Genomic DNA, 15,094 nt, shown 5'->3' with positions numbered 1-15,094 from the left:
ATGGCTACCTGGACTATTTGCATCGATCCCTTTAACGCTGCTTCCCAGCACCGTTTATTCATGCGTTGTCACTTTACCCTTACATACAAATCCCCATCTACCCTTCATTGATCAACAGACAAGTAAATTAGTGACATGATTAAGTTTATTTCAAGCTCGTAGCCAACAGGCTTCACCACAACGCTGATCGTCTGTCATTAAATCAACATTTGCTTCTGAAAACCCAGTGGTTTCCTTCTGCTGCAGCAACTGTGTTAAGACACCTGTGTCTTTGTAGTGAATGAGTTTGAGTCACCATCCAAAGCAAAAATTAACCATCCTTAACGGGATATTTAACAGCAGTTTTACCCCCTCCACCATTAGGTGGCCTTAGAAAACCTCCATGTCTGTTTGAATTTCTCACCTGACTTACTGACCTTACAGATAATTGCGTGGGGTAGAGATAAGGTAGTCATGCAAAAACATTTTTTAAAACGCTATGGCACACAGCAAGTCAATGCTAAATCTGAATTACTAGGCAAATTTTACTTGTAACTTTATAGGCTTCCATAACAAAAGGGTTAATACATAAAGTTCACATTTAAAATATATATATTTTTAAATATTCAACTGACACGGGGTATTGTGTGTAGGCCAGTGACAACTTCAACTTATTTCATGCTGTAACAAAATGTGGAATAGAGTCAAAGGGCGTGAACACGCTGAAGGCATATACAGTTATACTTCTTTAATAGGGTTAGGGTTAGTTTCACAGTATAACATTTACACAACTTATGTTCAGAAGTAAATGTCACCACTGAACAAAACTAAAATAGACAGAAAAGTGTCTTATAAATTGCGATCGGGTGAATGTGCACCTGAAAGGTAGGTGGGTGCTGAAATCAAGGGGCATCAAACAGCCGACGAGGAACACCTGAAATAAAATGGACTGCCATTAACTGAATCAAACAGGAAATTATCAAATGGTAAAGCGTGTACTAATGTCTCAGAAAACCGAATGTCACCACTACACAATCTGCCGGTAATTCCAGCTATTTCAGTTTAGTGTTCATCATAGAATAAATACGCAATTACTCCTTTCTCCAGCTGACCACAATGCAGCTTGTTGACAGGGTGAACAGCCTTACCCCAGTCTACATGTCCACTTCTGAGACTGCAGGGATGTTATGCGAAGGTAGCCTACATGAAAAGTAAAACCGTTTGAGTGAAAATGTACAATATCATAAGCAAATGAAAACTCATAATCAGTCATGTTCAGAAAACCGAATATCACCACTGTACAATCTGACGGTAATTCCAGCTATTTTCAGTTTAGGATTCATCACAACTAGACAGAGAAACAGAAGTGACCGGTGGGGTGTGCTTATGTACCTTTCACAGCGTTAGTTCAGTTCCACACCTGTTCAAACAATCAAAAGAGTCAAGATTTGAAAATGAATACAAACTAGGACCCCAATCAGTCTGTTAAGGACAAAACTAAAGTAGGAATGTAAAGTCACTGCCTGTCATGTTCAGAAAACCGAATATCACCACTGTACAATCTGACGGTAATTCCAGCTATTTTCAGTTTAGGATTCATCACAACCAGACAGCTAACCGAGAATGGGCCAGGTAAGGTGTAGACTGGGGTGGTCATGTACCTTTAAAGATGTCTCCACTCCATCCACATCCTTGATTCAGTTCCACACCTGTTCAAAACCAGCATAAAGCAACATTAGAAAAGGAACACAATCAAATGGAGTTCATTACAGTAAATTAAATACAATAGGAATTGAGAGTCACTGCCTGTCATGTTCAGAAAACCGAATATCACCACTGTACAATCTGACGGTAATTCCAGCTATTTTCAGTTTAGGATTCATCACAACTAGATTAGACAGCTACCCAGAGAATGGGACAGTTGAGGTGTAGACTTAAATGGGTGTTAGCCTGACCTTGGCAGATGGAGTCTCCATGCCATCAACTCATTGGGGCAGCGTCACACCTGTTAAATAACATAGGGGTTATGAAAATGAGTAAAATAAACTCCTCATTAGCAGTTCTAAGAAAACTACAGAATAGAAAATCACAGCCTGTCGTGTTCAGAAAACCGAATATCACCACTGTACAATCTGACGGTAATTCCAGCTATTTTCAGTTTAGGATTCATCACAACTAGACAGTTATCTATAGTTAGTGTCTCAAAGGATGGAGTGGGTGTGGTAGTCTTACCTTTTGAGGTGTTGTCTCCATCATTAAATAATTTGGGTGGAGTCTCCTGTTTAAAAACAATCATAGGGGTTATGAGAATCTATATAAGCAGTAACCATCTGTGCATGATGATCTAAGCAGCTTTGTGACTCAGTAGTTGAAATAAAGTCATCAGTTGTCGCATCAAACTCTTCCTATTCAAGCTTCATCACTGACAGAGCTGTGGCTACGGTGCCTCTGAACGAAGATTTGAACAGAGAACTAGATAAAGTTTTTCAAATTAAACTCGTACTCAATTTGCTATTGAATACATTACTAGTCAGGCCTAACTTCAAAAAATTTGTTTAACTTACTTGCCGTGTGTGTATGGCTTCATGTGTATGCTTCAGCCAGTGGCCATGAGGGAGTAGCCTCCCAAATCTAGAACAAAACATACAATTTCATCAAAGCATTGACTGGACAAGCATTTCAACAGTGTTAGCCAACTTAGAGAGAAATGCATCTATTGAGGTGGCTTTCATCGTTTATGGATCAGATGGCTAGCAAGCTAACCGTTTAGGAATCTTCGTCAGTTTCGCATCGGACGGCACTTCCTATATCGGTATCATCACATCCACAAACTGTCCAAATAAGCCACTTGTTACTAACTAACTTCTTCACCAAATCACACCAGCATGGTTGAAGATTCTATAATACCACCACTGTACTATTGACAGTAATTCCAGCTATTTCTTTGCTTAGGATTCATCACAACCAGACTGCCACAGAGAAGGGGACCATTGGGGTGTGTTAATGTAATGTACCTTTTCAGATGCCGCCACACCATCTTTGGTTCTGTTGCACACCTATTTAAACCCACCATAAGTAAATATTAGAATAGGAACACAATCAACCGCAGTTCATAAGGAACAGGAAATTGACTAGAGTATGAAAATTAAAGTCACTGCCTGTCATGTTCAGAAAACCGAATATCACCACTGTACAATCTGACGGTAATTCCAGCTATTTTCAGTTTAGGATTCATCACAATCAGACAGTTATAGTCAGTGTCTCAAAGGATGGAGTGGGTGTCGTAGTCTTACCTTTCCAGGTTAAGTCTCCTTGCAATCGAGTCATTCGGGCAGCGTCTGTTTAAAACAATCATAGGGGTTATGATAATCTATAAAAGCAATAACCTAAACTTTATTCAGGAGATAACTTGGCTGCTCAGAAGTAAGCTAAATAATGAATTCACTTTTTTCAGCAAACTCCTCTAATCAAGCTTTCGTCACTGAAAGTGCTGTGGCCATAGATAGTGACTATCCAATGAATTTATAATAATAGATAACAGTTAGTTGAAATTATAAACAAATCTTAGGTGTGCCATGTGTGGGGTTTTTATAAGGTTTTTGACATGCTTAACTAACTATTCTTATGCATTAAAGTTTGAATTGCTGACTCTTGTGAACCTGCATTTTCCATTTGTCTCTACTCTTACCAGTGCTGTCTAGCCATGAATATCAGCCTGAAATGTGTGTGTGTTAAAGAGAGCGCTGTACTGTATGAAATATGTGTGTGTATGCAACAAATGTATCAGTAGTGTGGGCGCTGTACTATGTGACCGAGACTGTGCTAATCTTAGAGACACAGGAGGGGGGTGAATCAGGAGACTGCTGAATAGACAATAACAGATAAACTATACACACGAAAAACATGTGAGGTTCTGAGTTATGCACTATAACCCAATACTATAACAAACGTGATTAGCAACTATATCATATGTGATTGAATATTGTATTGTATGTGATTGAATACTATAACAAACGTGATTAGCAACTATATCATATGTGATTGAATATTGTATTGTATGTGATTGAATACTATAACAAATGTGATTTGATATTGACAAACTGTTTGAGCGCCTGGATGTCTGTGTGTGTGTGTGCTGGAAGTAACAGTTAGCTCAGATAAGAAGCTGGGAAGCTGTAGTTAGCCTTGAGCGAGAACAGAGGACAATGCATACAGGTGCAGATATCTCAGACAATGTTATAAAACTGTCTGACCTCAGTCTTTGGGGTGAAGGAGCGTAATCTACACAGCAACAGTATCGGGACATCATATGCGCTAAGGGGCCAGGACTGGCTTAAGGTGCCAACATCAACGATAGGCTGGGTGAGTCTAAACCACGCCCAGTCTCAGTCTAAACCACGCCCAGTCTCACGAGTATAAAATATTATCTTTGTCAGAAACAAATCAGTTCTCTGTCTTATCCTGCGTGATGAAACATTGAACCCGTATATACGGAAATTGTATTTGCCATTTATTAACTTTTGAATTAAACAATTATTTTAACCAAGTTCAGGTGTTCCTATCTCAGTTGAACTTTCGCAACCCTAACACATGGAATAGCCAACCAGACAATAGTCAGGCCTAGCTAGCGGGTAAAATTCCAGTTGAATTTACCTGCCATGTGCGCAGACATTGGCGTGTCCGGCTTCAGTTCAGTCCACATAGGCCAGGTAGACAACTAGAACAAAATGTAAAATGTGTTAATACATTTGGACAAGCATTTTAAATTGTGTTAGCAAAACGAGGGCACTGCGTCTGGTGGTGGTAACTGGCTGGTTTTCCGTGCTCGTGGATCAGATGGCTAGCTAGTAAGCTAGCTAACCGTTTAGGAATCTTCGTCAGTTTCGCATCGGACGGCACTTCCTATATCGGTATCATCACATCCATAAACTAACAAAATAAACCACTTGTTAACTCGAATGCATTAGCAGCAAGCTAACTAATTAATATCCTTGCATATAGACTTACCCCGGCATGGTTTCAAAACGTTGAGAGGTCCCCACGTGCATGGTTCTGCAAGTCCCCATGCTCCAAGGTAGCTACTGTTAACTACTTAACTAATAACTAGGGCAGGAGCAAGGCAAGACTCAAGTGGCAGCACTATACCAATAACTTGATACTAAAAAGCATTTCTGTCATATCAACTTCAATAATGCAGAGGACGTTCTGCTTCAGCAAGTCAACCACAGGACTCATCGGTGAGGCGGAGGCGAGAGAGAGAGAATAACCGTCGCCAGTCAGGTATTTATAGTGCACCGGTGACGTACACCACAAATGCAGTCGGCTGAAGTTTACGTAAGGCACAACGCTGGTAGGACGTCATCCAATGTGTGTGTTCCCTTCCCAACCAATCACTGCACACTTTACCAAAAGTCGTGTCAAGCGTGAGAATAATGAATATAAACATTTTATTCCAACTACTTTAGAGTGAAGCAGAGATAAGCATTGGTTAAACCTTCATCATATCAGCTGTCCCAAATAGTATGTCAATGTCTTTTACTTGTATGTGGGTAAAATGAAATCATCAATCATTAAAAAAAAATGTTTTAAATGGAAATATTGTACTTTTATTTGTCGTTGATATAGGCTATTAAAGGGATTTGATTGTTGTATATGAAGTTCAAAATGTGCATACTTAAAATGTTTCACACAAGGCTAGCGCGTACTTCAGGACAGCTCACCCGCGCCTAGCTCTGGTCCAGGGCGTAGTACGTGTTCCTTAATCATGTAAGAACGGGCACTACGCCCTGGACTAGAGCTAACCCACTCATTGGGAGCCTTCTGGAGAGGGTTGAGCTAAAACGGAGGTCCATAATTTGAGTCATCTGTTTCCACTGCTGAGTTCGCAGCTCTGGTCTGCTGCTCGCTAGCTGTCTTCGGGTGGATGTAGGCAGCCCTAGGGGACTTTCTGTTAGTGAAAAATACATAATGTGAGTTTAGTAGAATATATAGTGTTCTACCGCAACCTATTGACGAATTGGAGTTTACTTTTCGCACTTTCAGTGCACTTGCAAGGTAAAATATTATTCTTTATAATTATATGATTTTCTATCATGCCAATGAAGCCTTGATGAAGCGATAGTCCATCTTCATGACAACACTATAATTTGAGTTTAGTTTATTTTCACCAATTCTACATGTTGCTTGGTTTTTAGCTGTGCTATAGATGGTCTGTAATCATGTTTTAGGAGATTACGATACCATGTTTTACTGCATAAGCTTTCCTTTTCATCGCTCCTTCATGATCTTAGATGAGTAAACTTAATAATATAATGTGTAAAAGCCTAGAATGGCAACGTGTTCAGTCCTTTGATCTGGCTGCATGTGATCGTAAAGTCAGGGAGACAAATAATGACATGTACGAGTCTCTACTTCCTTCCCCTTAGCAGGGTTTGTATTTGGTTGCTATAGTTGCCAGGTGAATGGACAAGGCTGAGTTGCCACGGTGACACTGTATACTTTTCCACCCGACAAAGCAAATCAGAGGGCCGATATGCGCCATGCAGGCAGTTTGTTAGTTTACTCTGATGTGCAGACAGCTGCCAGTGGTCTTTTGCATTGAGGCGTCAGCTAGGAGATTCAGGGGACACTTTTTCTGTTGGTGTCAGACTATAGATTAGGCTACACGTCAGGTTACACTAATGTTCAGTTATTCCTTCTCTTTCAGCTGTTTTCACGTTTAAACCGTTCCAGGGATAAACCCCTATTCACTCTACTCTACATCTGTATGTGAGAGAGAGAGATAGTGTTTCTGTGTATTTGTCCTGTCTGAGTGTGATTGTCTGCCTATGATTGTTTGAGCGTGTGCGACTGGGTCTCTTGTGTGTGTGATTGTTTGATTGTGTGCGCGTCTATGTATATCCATACCACCCCGTAACTTCCACTTGACGAACATGTTGCCACCTGTGAGGAGAGACCGCATCATCGCTCAGCTTCCAGAGGTGACACACACACACACACACACACACACACACACACACACACACACACACACACACACACACACACACACACACACACACACACACACACACACACACACACACACACACACACTGCGGTTCTTGTATGTGTTCACAATGGAATGTGTAGACTAGAGCAGGGATCATCAACTAGATACAGCCATTGGACGATATTTTTCTTGAGGGGATGGTTGGGACCTCAACATGATTACAAATCATTTGTAGACTGCAAATTGTCCGCAAGAAGCCCAAACAGATATAATATTTGACTAAAACATAATAATTTCAAAACTTTCTTCCATTTGTATATGATCACATGTCTATTATGCGTGGGAATACTTGGGAACAGATTTCACAAATTAAAATCAATTGGAGCTAATTTCCTGGTGTTTGTACAACATTTTTACGTCCAACAATAATAAAAAATAAAATAATAATATAATTATTGTAATTATTTTTGGATCAGAAAACATGGGGGAACAAATAAAACCACCAGGCTGCCAGTTGGGGAAACATGGCCTGGAGTCTTTTGTGTCACACGTACACACCACCTCAGATTCTAATCTAATAATGTGTCTCTGTAACACAGTGACGAACCCTTTCAGAGTTCTGGAACCCTGTACTGAAGCAGATGATTAGACAGTGCTGTGTGCTCATTTACGGGTTATTAGTCTGTTTCACACACCTAATGTTCTTAGTTTTGTTCAGGACTCGGTCACTGGCTCGTGCTAATGTGCCAGAATTGAAGAGATTCCATTCCACATCCCCACAAGGCAGTTGTCCTTCTAGCTTCTGATTTCTGTGTGATGCAAAGCTGATATACTTTCTTGAGTTGACATCTTGTTTAAACCTCTCTCTCTCTCTCTCTCTCTCTCTCTCTCTCTCTCTCTCTCTCTCTCTCTCTCTCTCTCTCTCTCTCTCTCTCTCTCTCTCTCTCTCTCTCTCTCTCTCTCTCTCTCTCTCTCTCTCTCTCTCTCTGTCTCTCTCTCTCTGTCTCTCTCTGCCTCTCTCTGTCTCTCTCTCTCTCTCTCTCTCTCTCTCTCTCTCTCTCTCTCTCTCTCTCTCTCTCTCTCTCTGCCTCTCTCTGTCTCTCTCTCTCTGTCTCTCTGTCTCTCTGTCTCTCTGCCTCTCTGTCTCTCTCTCTCTCTCTCTGCCTCCCTGTCTCTCTCTGTCTCTCTCTCTCTCACCTCTCTGTCTCTCTCTCTCTCACCTCTCTGTCTCTCTCTCTCTCGCTCTCTGTCTCTCTCTCTCTCTGTCTCTCTCTCTCTTTCTCTCTCTGTGTAGTGTTTTACCCCAGCCGCAGCGCTACACACTAAAGATGTCTTCCACTCGCAGGTCAAGGCTGCCTGTCAGGGGCAAAAGACGGGCGCAGTGGGGTGAGATGAACACACACACACACACACACACACACACACACACACACACACACACACACACACACACACACACACACACACACACACACACACACACACACACACACACACACACACACACACACACACATTTGTATATTATCAGTGTTTAACTGGACTGTTCTCTTTATGTGTCTGTAGCTTTAACATCGCCAAGGTGATTGTGGTAGGGGATGTGGCAGTTGGGAAGACATGTCTGCTCAGCAGGTAAGGAATCACTACAGTCTATGGCTGCATATGAAATGGCACCTTACTCCATATTTAGTTCACTACTTTTGAGAGAGTCCTATGGGCCATTTGGGAAACAGTCTATTACAGATCTTATCCCCCAGGGGGCACGCTGATCTCCCTCAGGATGTGTACTTGCCAATTAAAAATACTACTGACCATTTCACTTCCTGTTAGTCAGTTGTTGCCATGACACCCAGGAGAATCCACACACAGCAGAGCACCTGCCTCTTCTGAAAGCAGCAAAACTGTTACCCCTGCTCTCCCCAGCTTGGGATAATAGAGACTGATTGTTGACTAATTGATTGACTTGTGGGTTTGATTATTGGCATATTGAAGTAAGTTAGTTCAGTAATCAAATCTCCTGAAAAGTTGCTATTTATAGTCATAGCTTTGGGTACATGAAGAAGTATACAGTATGGTAAACTCTTAATGTCGTAATGTTTCCTCTCTATTCTATTCTGTTACTGTCCTGTTACTCTTCTGTTACTGTCCTGTTACTCTTCTGTTACTGTCCTGTTACTCTTCTGTTACTGTCCTGTTACTGTCATTTTACTCTTCTGTTACTATTCTGTTACTGTCCTGTTACTCTTCTGTTACTGTCCTGTTACTGTCATTTTACTATTCTGTTACTGTCCTGTTACTGTCTTGTTACCGTTGTGTTACTGTCCTGTTACTGTCATTTTACTCTTCTGTTACTATTCTGTTACTGTCCTGTTACTGTCTTGTTACCGTTGTGATACTGTCCTGTTAATGTTTTGTTGCTGTCATGTTACTGTCCTGTTACTGTCCTGTTACCGTTGTGTTACTGTCCTGTTACTGTCCTGTTACCGTCGTGTTACTGTCCTGTTACTGTCATAGTTATGTTACTGTTGTGTTAATGTCCTGTTACCGTCGTGTTACTGTCCTGTTACCGTTGTGTTACTGTACTGTTACTGTCCTGTTAATGTTTTGTTGCTGTCCTGTTACCGTTGTGTTACTGTACTGTTACTGTCCTGTTAATGTTTTGTTGCTGTCCTGTTACTGTCCTGTTACCGTTGTGTTACTGTCCTGTTACTGTCCTGTTACTGTCCTGTTACTGTACTGTTACTGTCCTGTTACTGTCCTGTTACTGTCCTGTTACCGTTGTGTTACTGTCCTGTTACTGGTCTGTTACCGTCGTGTTACTGTCCTGTTACTGTCCTGTTACCGTTGTGTTACTGTCCTGTTACTGCCCTGTTACCGTCGTGTTACTGTCGTGTTACTGTCCTGTTACCATTGTGTTACTGTCCTGTTACTGTCCTGTTAATGTTTTGTTGCTGTCATGTTACTGTCTTGTTACTGTCCTGTTTCCGTCCTGTTACTGTTGTGTTACTGTCCTATTGCTGTTCTGTTAACGTTTTGTTGCTGTCATGTTACTGTCCTGTTACTGTCCTGTTACTGTTCTGTTACCGTTGTGTTACTGTCCTGTTACTGTTCTGTTACTGTCCTGTTACTGTTCTGTTACCGTTGTGTTACTGTCCTGTTACTGTCCTGTTACTGTCCTGTTACTGTTCTGTTACTGTCCTGTTACTGTTCTGTTACCGTTGTGTTACTGTCCTGTTACTGTTCTGTTACCGTTGTGTTACTGTCCTGTTACTGTCCTGTTACCGTTGTGTTACTGTCCTGTTACTGTCCTGTTACAGTTGTGTTACCGTACTGTTACCGTTGTGTTACTGACCTGTTACTGTCCTGTTACCGTTGTGTTACTGTCCTGTTACCGTCCTGTTACCGTTGTGTTACTGTCCTGTTACTGTCCTGTTACCATTGTGTTACTGTCCTGTTACTGTTCTGTTACCGTTGTGTTACTGTCCTGTTACCGTTGTGTTACTGTCCTGTTACTGTTCTGTTACCGTTGTGTTACTGTCCTGTTACTGTTCTGTTACCGTTGTGTTACTGTCCTGTTACTGTTCTGTTACCGTTGTGTTACTGTCCTGTTACTGTTCTGTTACCGTTGTGTTACTGTCCTGTTACTGTTCTGTTACCGTTGTGTTACTGTCCTGTTACTGTTCTGTTACCGTTGTGTTACTGTCCTGTTACCGTTGTGTTACTGTCCTGTTACCGTCCTGTTACCGTCCTGTTACCGTTGTGTTACTGTCCTGTTACCGTCCTGTTACCGTTGTGTTACTGTCCTGTTACTGTTCTGTTACCGTTGTGTTACTGTCCTGTTACTGTTCTGTTACCGTTGTGTTACTGTCCTGTTACTGTTCTGTTACCGTTGTGTTACTGTCCTGTTACCGTCCTGTTACCGTTGTGTTACTGTCCTGTTACTGTTCTGTTAATGTTTTGTTGCTGTCCTGTTACCGTCCTGATACTGTCTATATATTACTCAGGTGCTGCGAGAACAGACGTTAGTCACCCAAGACAGGGACTGTAATAACGACATTGATTATGTTATATTCCACCCCCCCCCCCCTCTCTCTGTCTCTCCACAGGTTCTGTAAGGACTCTTTTGATAAGAACTATAAGGCCACCATCGGAGTGGATTTTGAGATGGAGCGGTTTGAAGTGTTGGGGGTGCCTTTCAGTTTACAGCTGTGAGTAGTACGCACACACACACACACACACACACACACTTCACACACTTCACATTCATCATCCTCACCCTTTCCTCATCAATTGTCGTCTGTTGCCTCTTGCTCTCTCTCCCTTTCTCTCTGTTTCTCTCTCTCTCTCTCTCTCTCTCTCAGATGGGACACAGCGGGTCAGGAGAGGTTCAAGTGCATCGCCTCCACATATTACAGAGGAGCACAAGGTACTAAAACAAACACACACGTATGTTATAGGAAGCCCTTAATAGATGTATTGTGGTGATGCCTGCAGCCTGTCTCTTCTCTAATGTGTGTTGTTCTCCTGGTTTCTCTCAAGCCATCATAGTGGTATTTGACCTGAGCTGTGTGACCTCTCTGGACAACGCCAGGTAAGAGATGCCAACATATTACATGTTGTTCACATCTGTAGCATCCAGATAGAATGGCTTTTCATCATAGTATCTCAGTATCAGTCAATTTCTATGTTAGACTACTTTATTGCATGTGATAGACATATTATGTGTCTGTACGCGCGTTCAGGCAGTGGCTGGAGGATGCTATGAAGGAGAACGATCCCTCCAGTGTTCTGCTGTTCCTGGTCGGAACCAAGAAGGACCTCAGTGTGAGTCTGATGGAAAAGATCCAACCTGACTAAAGACAGCACAAAGGATCTGTCATTGATTGATTTAAAGATGAAGTATTTCAAACTGTATCCCCCCCTCTCTCACTCAGTCTCCTGATCAGTTGGCCTACATGGAGCAGGAGGCCATTAGACTGTCAGAGGAGATCAGAGCAGAGTACTGGACTGTGTCTGCTAAGTCAGGTAGTGCTGGGAATACACACACAAACACAGACTCACACATAACATCCTCTGGTTTACTCCCTCGTGTCCCCCATCATATTCCATTCTATCTCTGTGTGTGTTTTGCTTTCTTCCTCCCCCAAACACACTCCCCTCCTCTCTCTCTTTCTCTCAGGGGAGAGTATCAGGGAGTTTTTCTTCCGGGTAGCGTCTCTAACCTTTGAGGCCAATGTGCTGGCAGAGCTCGAGAAGACTGGCTCCAGACGTGTTGGTGACATTATCAGTACGTTTATTTTATTACATGTAGGAGACAGTAGCAACGTCTTTCTGTTTACTCTCCTTTATTCTCACGTTATAGCAACATGTTTCCTGCAGGAATCACAGAGAGCACAGAAGAAGAGTACAAACCAACCAAGAGGAAAGCAACCTGCTGCTGATGGGGAAGGATACACTTCACACACAGGACAACACTACACAGGACAACACAGGACAACACAACACAGGACAACACTACACAGGACAACACAGGACAACACTACACAGAAAGACACAATACAGGACAACACAACAACACAACACAGCACAGGACAACACAACACATAACACTACACTACACAGGACAACACAACACATCACTACACAGGACAACACAACACATAACACTACACTACACAGGACAACACAACACATCACTACACAGGACAAAACAACACATAACACTACACTACACAGGACAACACAACACATCACTACACAGGACAACACAACACATAACACTACACTACACAGGACAACACAACACATCACTACACAGGACAACACAACACATAACACTACACTACACAGGACAACACAACACATCACTACACAGGACAACACAACACATAACACTACACTACACAGGACAACACAACACATAACACTACACTACACAGGACAACACAACACATAACACTACACTACACAGGACAACACATCACTACACAGGACAACACAACACATAACACTACACTACACAGGACAACACAACACATAACACTACACTGGACAACACAACACATAACACTACACTACACAGGACAACACAACACATAACACTACACTACACAGGACAACACAACACATAACACTACACTACACAGGACAACACAACACATAACACTACACTACACAGGACAACACAACACATAACACTACACAGGAAAACACAACACAACACAGGACAACACAATACATAACACTACACAGGAAAACACAACACAGGACAACACAATACATAACACTACACAGGACAACACAATACATAACACTACACAGGACAACACAACAAATAACACTACACAGAAAAACACAACACAGGACAACACAATACATAACACTACACAGGAAAACACAAAACAACACATAACACTACACAGGAAAACACAACACAGGACAACACAACACAGGACAACACAACACAGGACACTGAGGATGACCACATGGGAAGATGAGAATAATACTGTTACACTCAATTCCAGCAAAACAACTCTGAATACTGAAGAATGGGAGACTTGAATGCCAGAACACAATCATGCATCTGTGTGTTTGTACAATGTGAAAGTGTTGTCTCAGTGAGGACGATTCCAATTCCATGGACTGTCAGCTGAACGAGAGAAGAAGTAACAGCAACAGCAATTACATTTATCCCCAACAATCCATGGATAACAGATTGCGTTCGTAGTCTTTTTTACACGGTCATAAAGAGAAATAGGCTAAACTTACATGGTCTTTAAAGCAGCTTAAGAGAAATAGGCGAAGCACGTGGGCTGGAAGTCACCTCTATAATCACAAAACCAGGGTTTGGGTCTAATGCTGCTCCTTTACGTGAAACCCTCTCCTTAAACAACTGGAGATAGTGTAGGTCCCATAGCTTTGAGTTTTCCCTGACCATGTAACCGGACCAGGAAATACTCTTATCTATCCCCTTCACCAGAGCCCGAAGCTGTGTAGTGTAGTATGGTACAATACATGTAGCTCTGGTCTAAAGTAATGTAGCTCTGGTCTAAAGTAATGTAGCTCTGGTCTAAAGTAATGTAGCTCTGGTCTAAAGTAACACTCAGAGTTAGCTTGGTTCTCATTTGAGATGTGGCCAGACAGATTCCTGCATTTTAGGTGAAGACGTCAGCAGCAACCGGAATGCAGACCTCCGTGTGTTGGCCGGTTTATTTTCCTCCTCCGTCTCCTCCTGTCATGTGTCTGGTCTGCTAATGGGATGAGTACGCTGCCTCCCATGACCACCCAACATCTCAAACACACCACAGCCACAATATAGACTCTCAGGGCTCCTAAAATACAGGGATTGTTTAAACACGAGAGATGGGGAGAGAGTGAGAGCGATAGAGAGGGAGAGAGAATGAGAGATGGAGAGTGAGAGATAGAGGGGAGAGAGTGAGAGATAGAAAGAAGAATGTTTAATTTACATCTGATGATCTGGGACAAATTGAATTAAGACTGTTGTGAAGAGGGCAGAAGCAGGCCAGACATTTAAGGCTACTGCTTTACCACGTCCTGAAATGCTGTTTATGATTCTGATTGTATTATATTTTATGTGATTTGTGATCATTTATGTCCTATAAAATCTATTTGGATGACTATCATTCACTGTTAAAGATTGATTTCACTCTTCAGATGAGTAATGGGAAGTTTATTACTATGGCCTACACAAAATTGCAAATGCCTGTTTTTGTATGGGTGTGTGTTTAATAACACTGTACCAGTAGAGGCTGGTGGGAGGAGCTATTTGTATGTATTATGGATCCTCATTAGTTCCTGCCAAAGCAGCAGCTACTCTTCCTGGGGTCCAGCAAAATTAAGGCAGTTATACAATTTAAACAACAATACATTCACAGATTTCACAACACACTGTGTGCCCTCAGGCCCCTACTCCACCACTACCACATAGCTACAGTACTACATCCATGTGTATGTATAGTGCGTATGTTATCGTGTGTGTGTGTATATACGCCAATGTTTGTGTTGCTTCACAGTCCCCGTTGTTCCATAAAGTGTTTTTTTAATCTGTTTTTTAAATCTAAATTTTACTGCTTGCGTCAGTTACATGATGTGGAATAGAGTTCC

The 15,094-nt window shown here is 41.9% G+C and overlaps 1 protein-coding gene, 1 long non-coding RNA gene and 8 other non-coding genes across 12 annotated transcripts; 1 reads left to right on the top strand and 9 right to left on the bottom strand.

The window, feature by feature from the left end:
• Positions 1-127: 127 nt before the first annotated feature.
• LOC139552790 (uncharacterized) lies at positions 128-5,238 on the bottom strand. 2 transcript variants are annotated; one of them, XR_011670530.1, is made up of 11 exons: positions 4,987-5,238; positions 4,633-4,696; positions 3,273-3,317; positions 2,994-3,035; positions 2,544-2,610; positions 2,212-2,257; positions 1,935-1,984; positions 1,641-1,688; positions 1,372-1,399; positions 1,128-1,179; positions 128-913 (listed from the first exon to the last, which is right to left on the bottom strand). It is a non-coding gene; the product is annotated as an uncharacterized lncRNA (long non-coding RNA). The 2 variants fall into 2 exon arrangements; XR_011670531.1 differs by having other exon boundaries at positions 2,548-2,610; positions 4,987-5,236.
• On the bottom strand, positions 984-1,057 carry LOC139552913 (small nucleolar RNA SNORD65). The gene has a single exon (XR_011670572.1). It is a non-coding gene; the product is annotated as a small nucleolar RNA SNORD65 (small nucleolar RNA).
• On the bottom strand, positions 1,253-1,327 carry LOC139552918 (small nucleolar RNA SNORD65). Its single transcript, XR_011670577.1, has one exon. It is a non-coding gene; the product is annotated as a small nucleolar RNA SNORD65 (small nucleolar RNA).
• Positions 1,510-1,584, bottom strand: LOC139552917 (small nucleolar RNA SNORD65). The gene has a single exon (XR_011670576.1). It is a non-coding gene; the product is annotated as a small nucleolar RNA SNORD65 (small nucleolar RNA).
• On the bottom strand, positions 1,793-1,867 carry LOC139552916 (small nucleolar RNA SNORD65). Its single transcript, XR_011670575.1, has one exon. It is a non-coding gene; the product is annotated as a small nucleolar RNA SNORD65 (small nucleolar RNA).
• On the bottom strand, positions 2,080-2,154 carry LOC139552915 (small nucleolar RNA SNORD65). Its single transcript, XR_011670574.1, has one exon. It is a non-coding gene; the product is annotated as a small nucleolar RNA SNORD65 (small nucleolar RNA).
• LOC139552906 (small nucleolar RNA SNORD49) lies at positions 2,720-2,805 on the bottom strand. Its single transcript, XR_011670567.1, has one exon. It is a non-coding gene; the product is annotated as a small nucleolar RNA SNORD49 (small nucleolar RNA).
• LOC139552914 (small nucleolar RNA SNORD65) lies at positions 3,145-3,219 on the bottom strand. The gene has a single exon (XR_011670573.1). It is a non-coding gene; the product is annotated as a small nucleolar RNA SNORD65 (small nucleolar RNA).
• LOC139552905 (small nucleolar RNA SNORD49) lies at positions 4,826-4,903 on the bottom strand. The gene has a single exon (XR_011670566.1). It is a non-coding gene; the product is annotated as a small nucleolar RNA SNORD49 (small nucleolar RNA).
• Positions 5,219-14,613, top strand: rab34b (RAB34, member RAS oncogene family b). 2 transcript variants are annotated; one of them, XM_071364826.1, is made up of 11 exons: positions 5,219-6,033; positions 6,686-6,959; positions 8,265-8,356; positions 8,537-8,602; positions 11,077-11,178; positions 11,332-11,396; positions 11,510-11,561; positions 11,713-11,794; positions 11,905-11,995; positions 12,150-12,257; positions 12,333-14,613. In XM_071364826.1, exons 2-11 carry the CDS (start codon positions 6,912-6,914, stop codon positions 12,575-12,577), a joined length of 951 nt encoding a protein of 316 aa, XP_071220927.1. In that variant the 5' UTR covers positions 5,219-6,033; positions 6,686-6,911; the 3' UTR covers positions 12,578-14,613. The 2 variants fall into 2 exon arrangements, with proteins under 2 accessions (XP_071220927.1, XP_071220928.1); XM_071364827.1 differs by having other exon boundaries at positions 12,350-12,550.
• The last annotated feature ends 481 nt before the right edge of the window (positions 14,614-15,094 follow it).

The sequence above is a fragment of the Salvelinus alpinus genome, chromosome 24 (genome assembly GCF_045679555.1).
Source record: "Salvelinus alpinus chromosome 24, SLU_Salpinus.1, whole genome shotgun sequence".
NCBI lineage: Eukaryota > Metazoa > Chordata > Actinopteri > Salmoniformes > Salmonidae > Salvelinus > Salvelinus alpinus.
The sequence above is the reverse complement of the archived record's forward strand: the minus strand, read 5'-3'. Positions and strand labels throughout refer to the sequence as shown.

Coding starts and splice junctions, on each gene's coding strand:
- rab34b (XM_071364826.1), top strand. CDS start 6,912: ATGTTGCCACCTGTGAGGAGAGACCGCATCATCGCTCAGCTTCCAGAG. Junction 11,795..11,904: donor GAACCAAGAAGGACCTCAGT/GTGAGTCTGATG, acceptor TCTCTCACTCAG/TCTCCTGATCAGTTGGCCTA. Junction 11,996..12,149: donor GACTGTGTCTGCTAAGTCAG/GTAGTGCTGGGA, acceptor TCTTTCTCTCAG/GGGAGAGTATCAGGGAGTTT.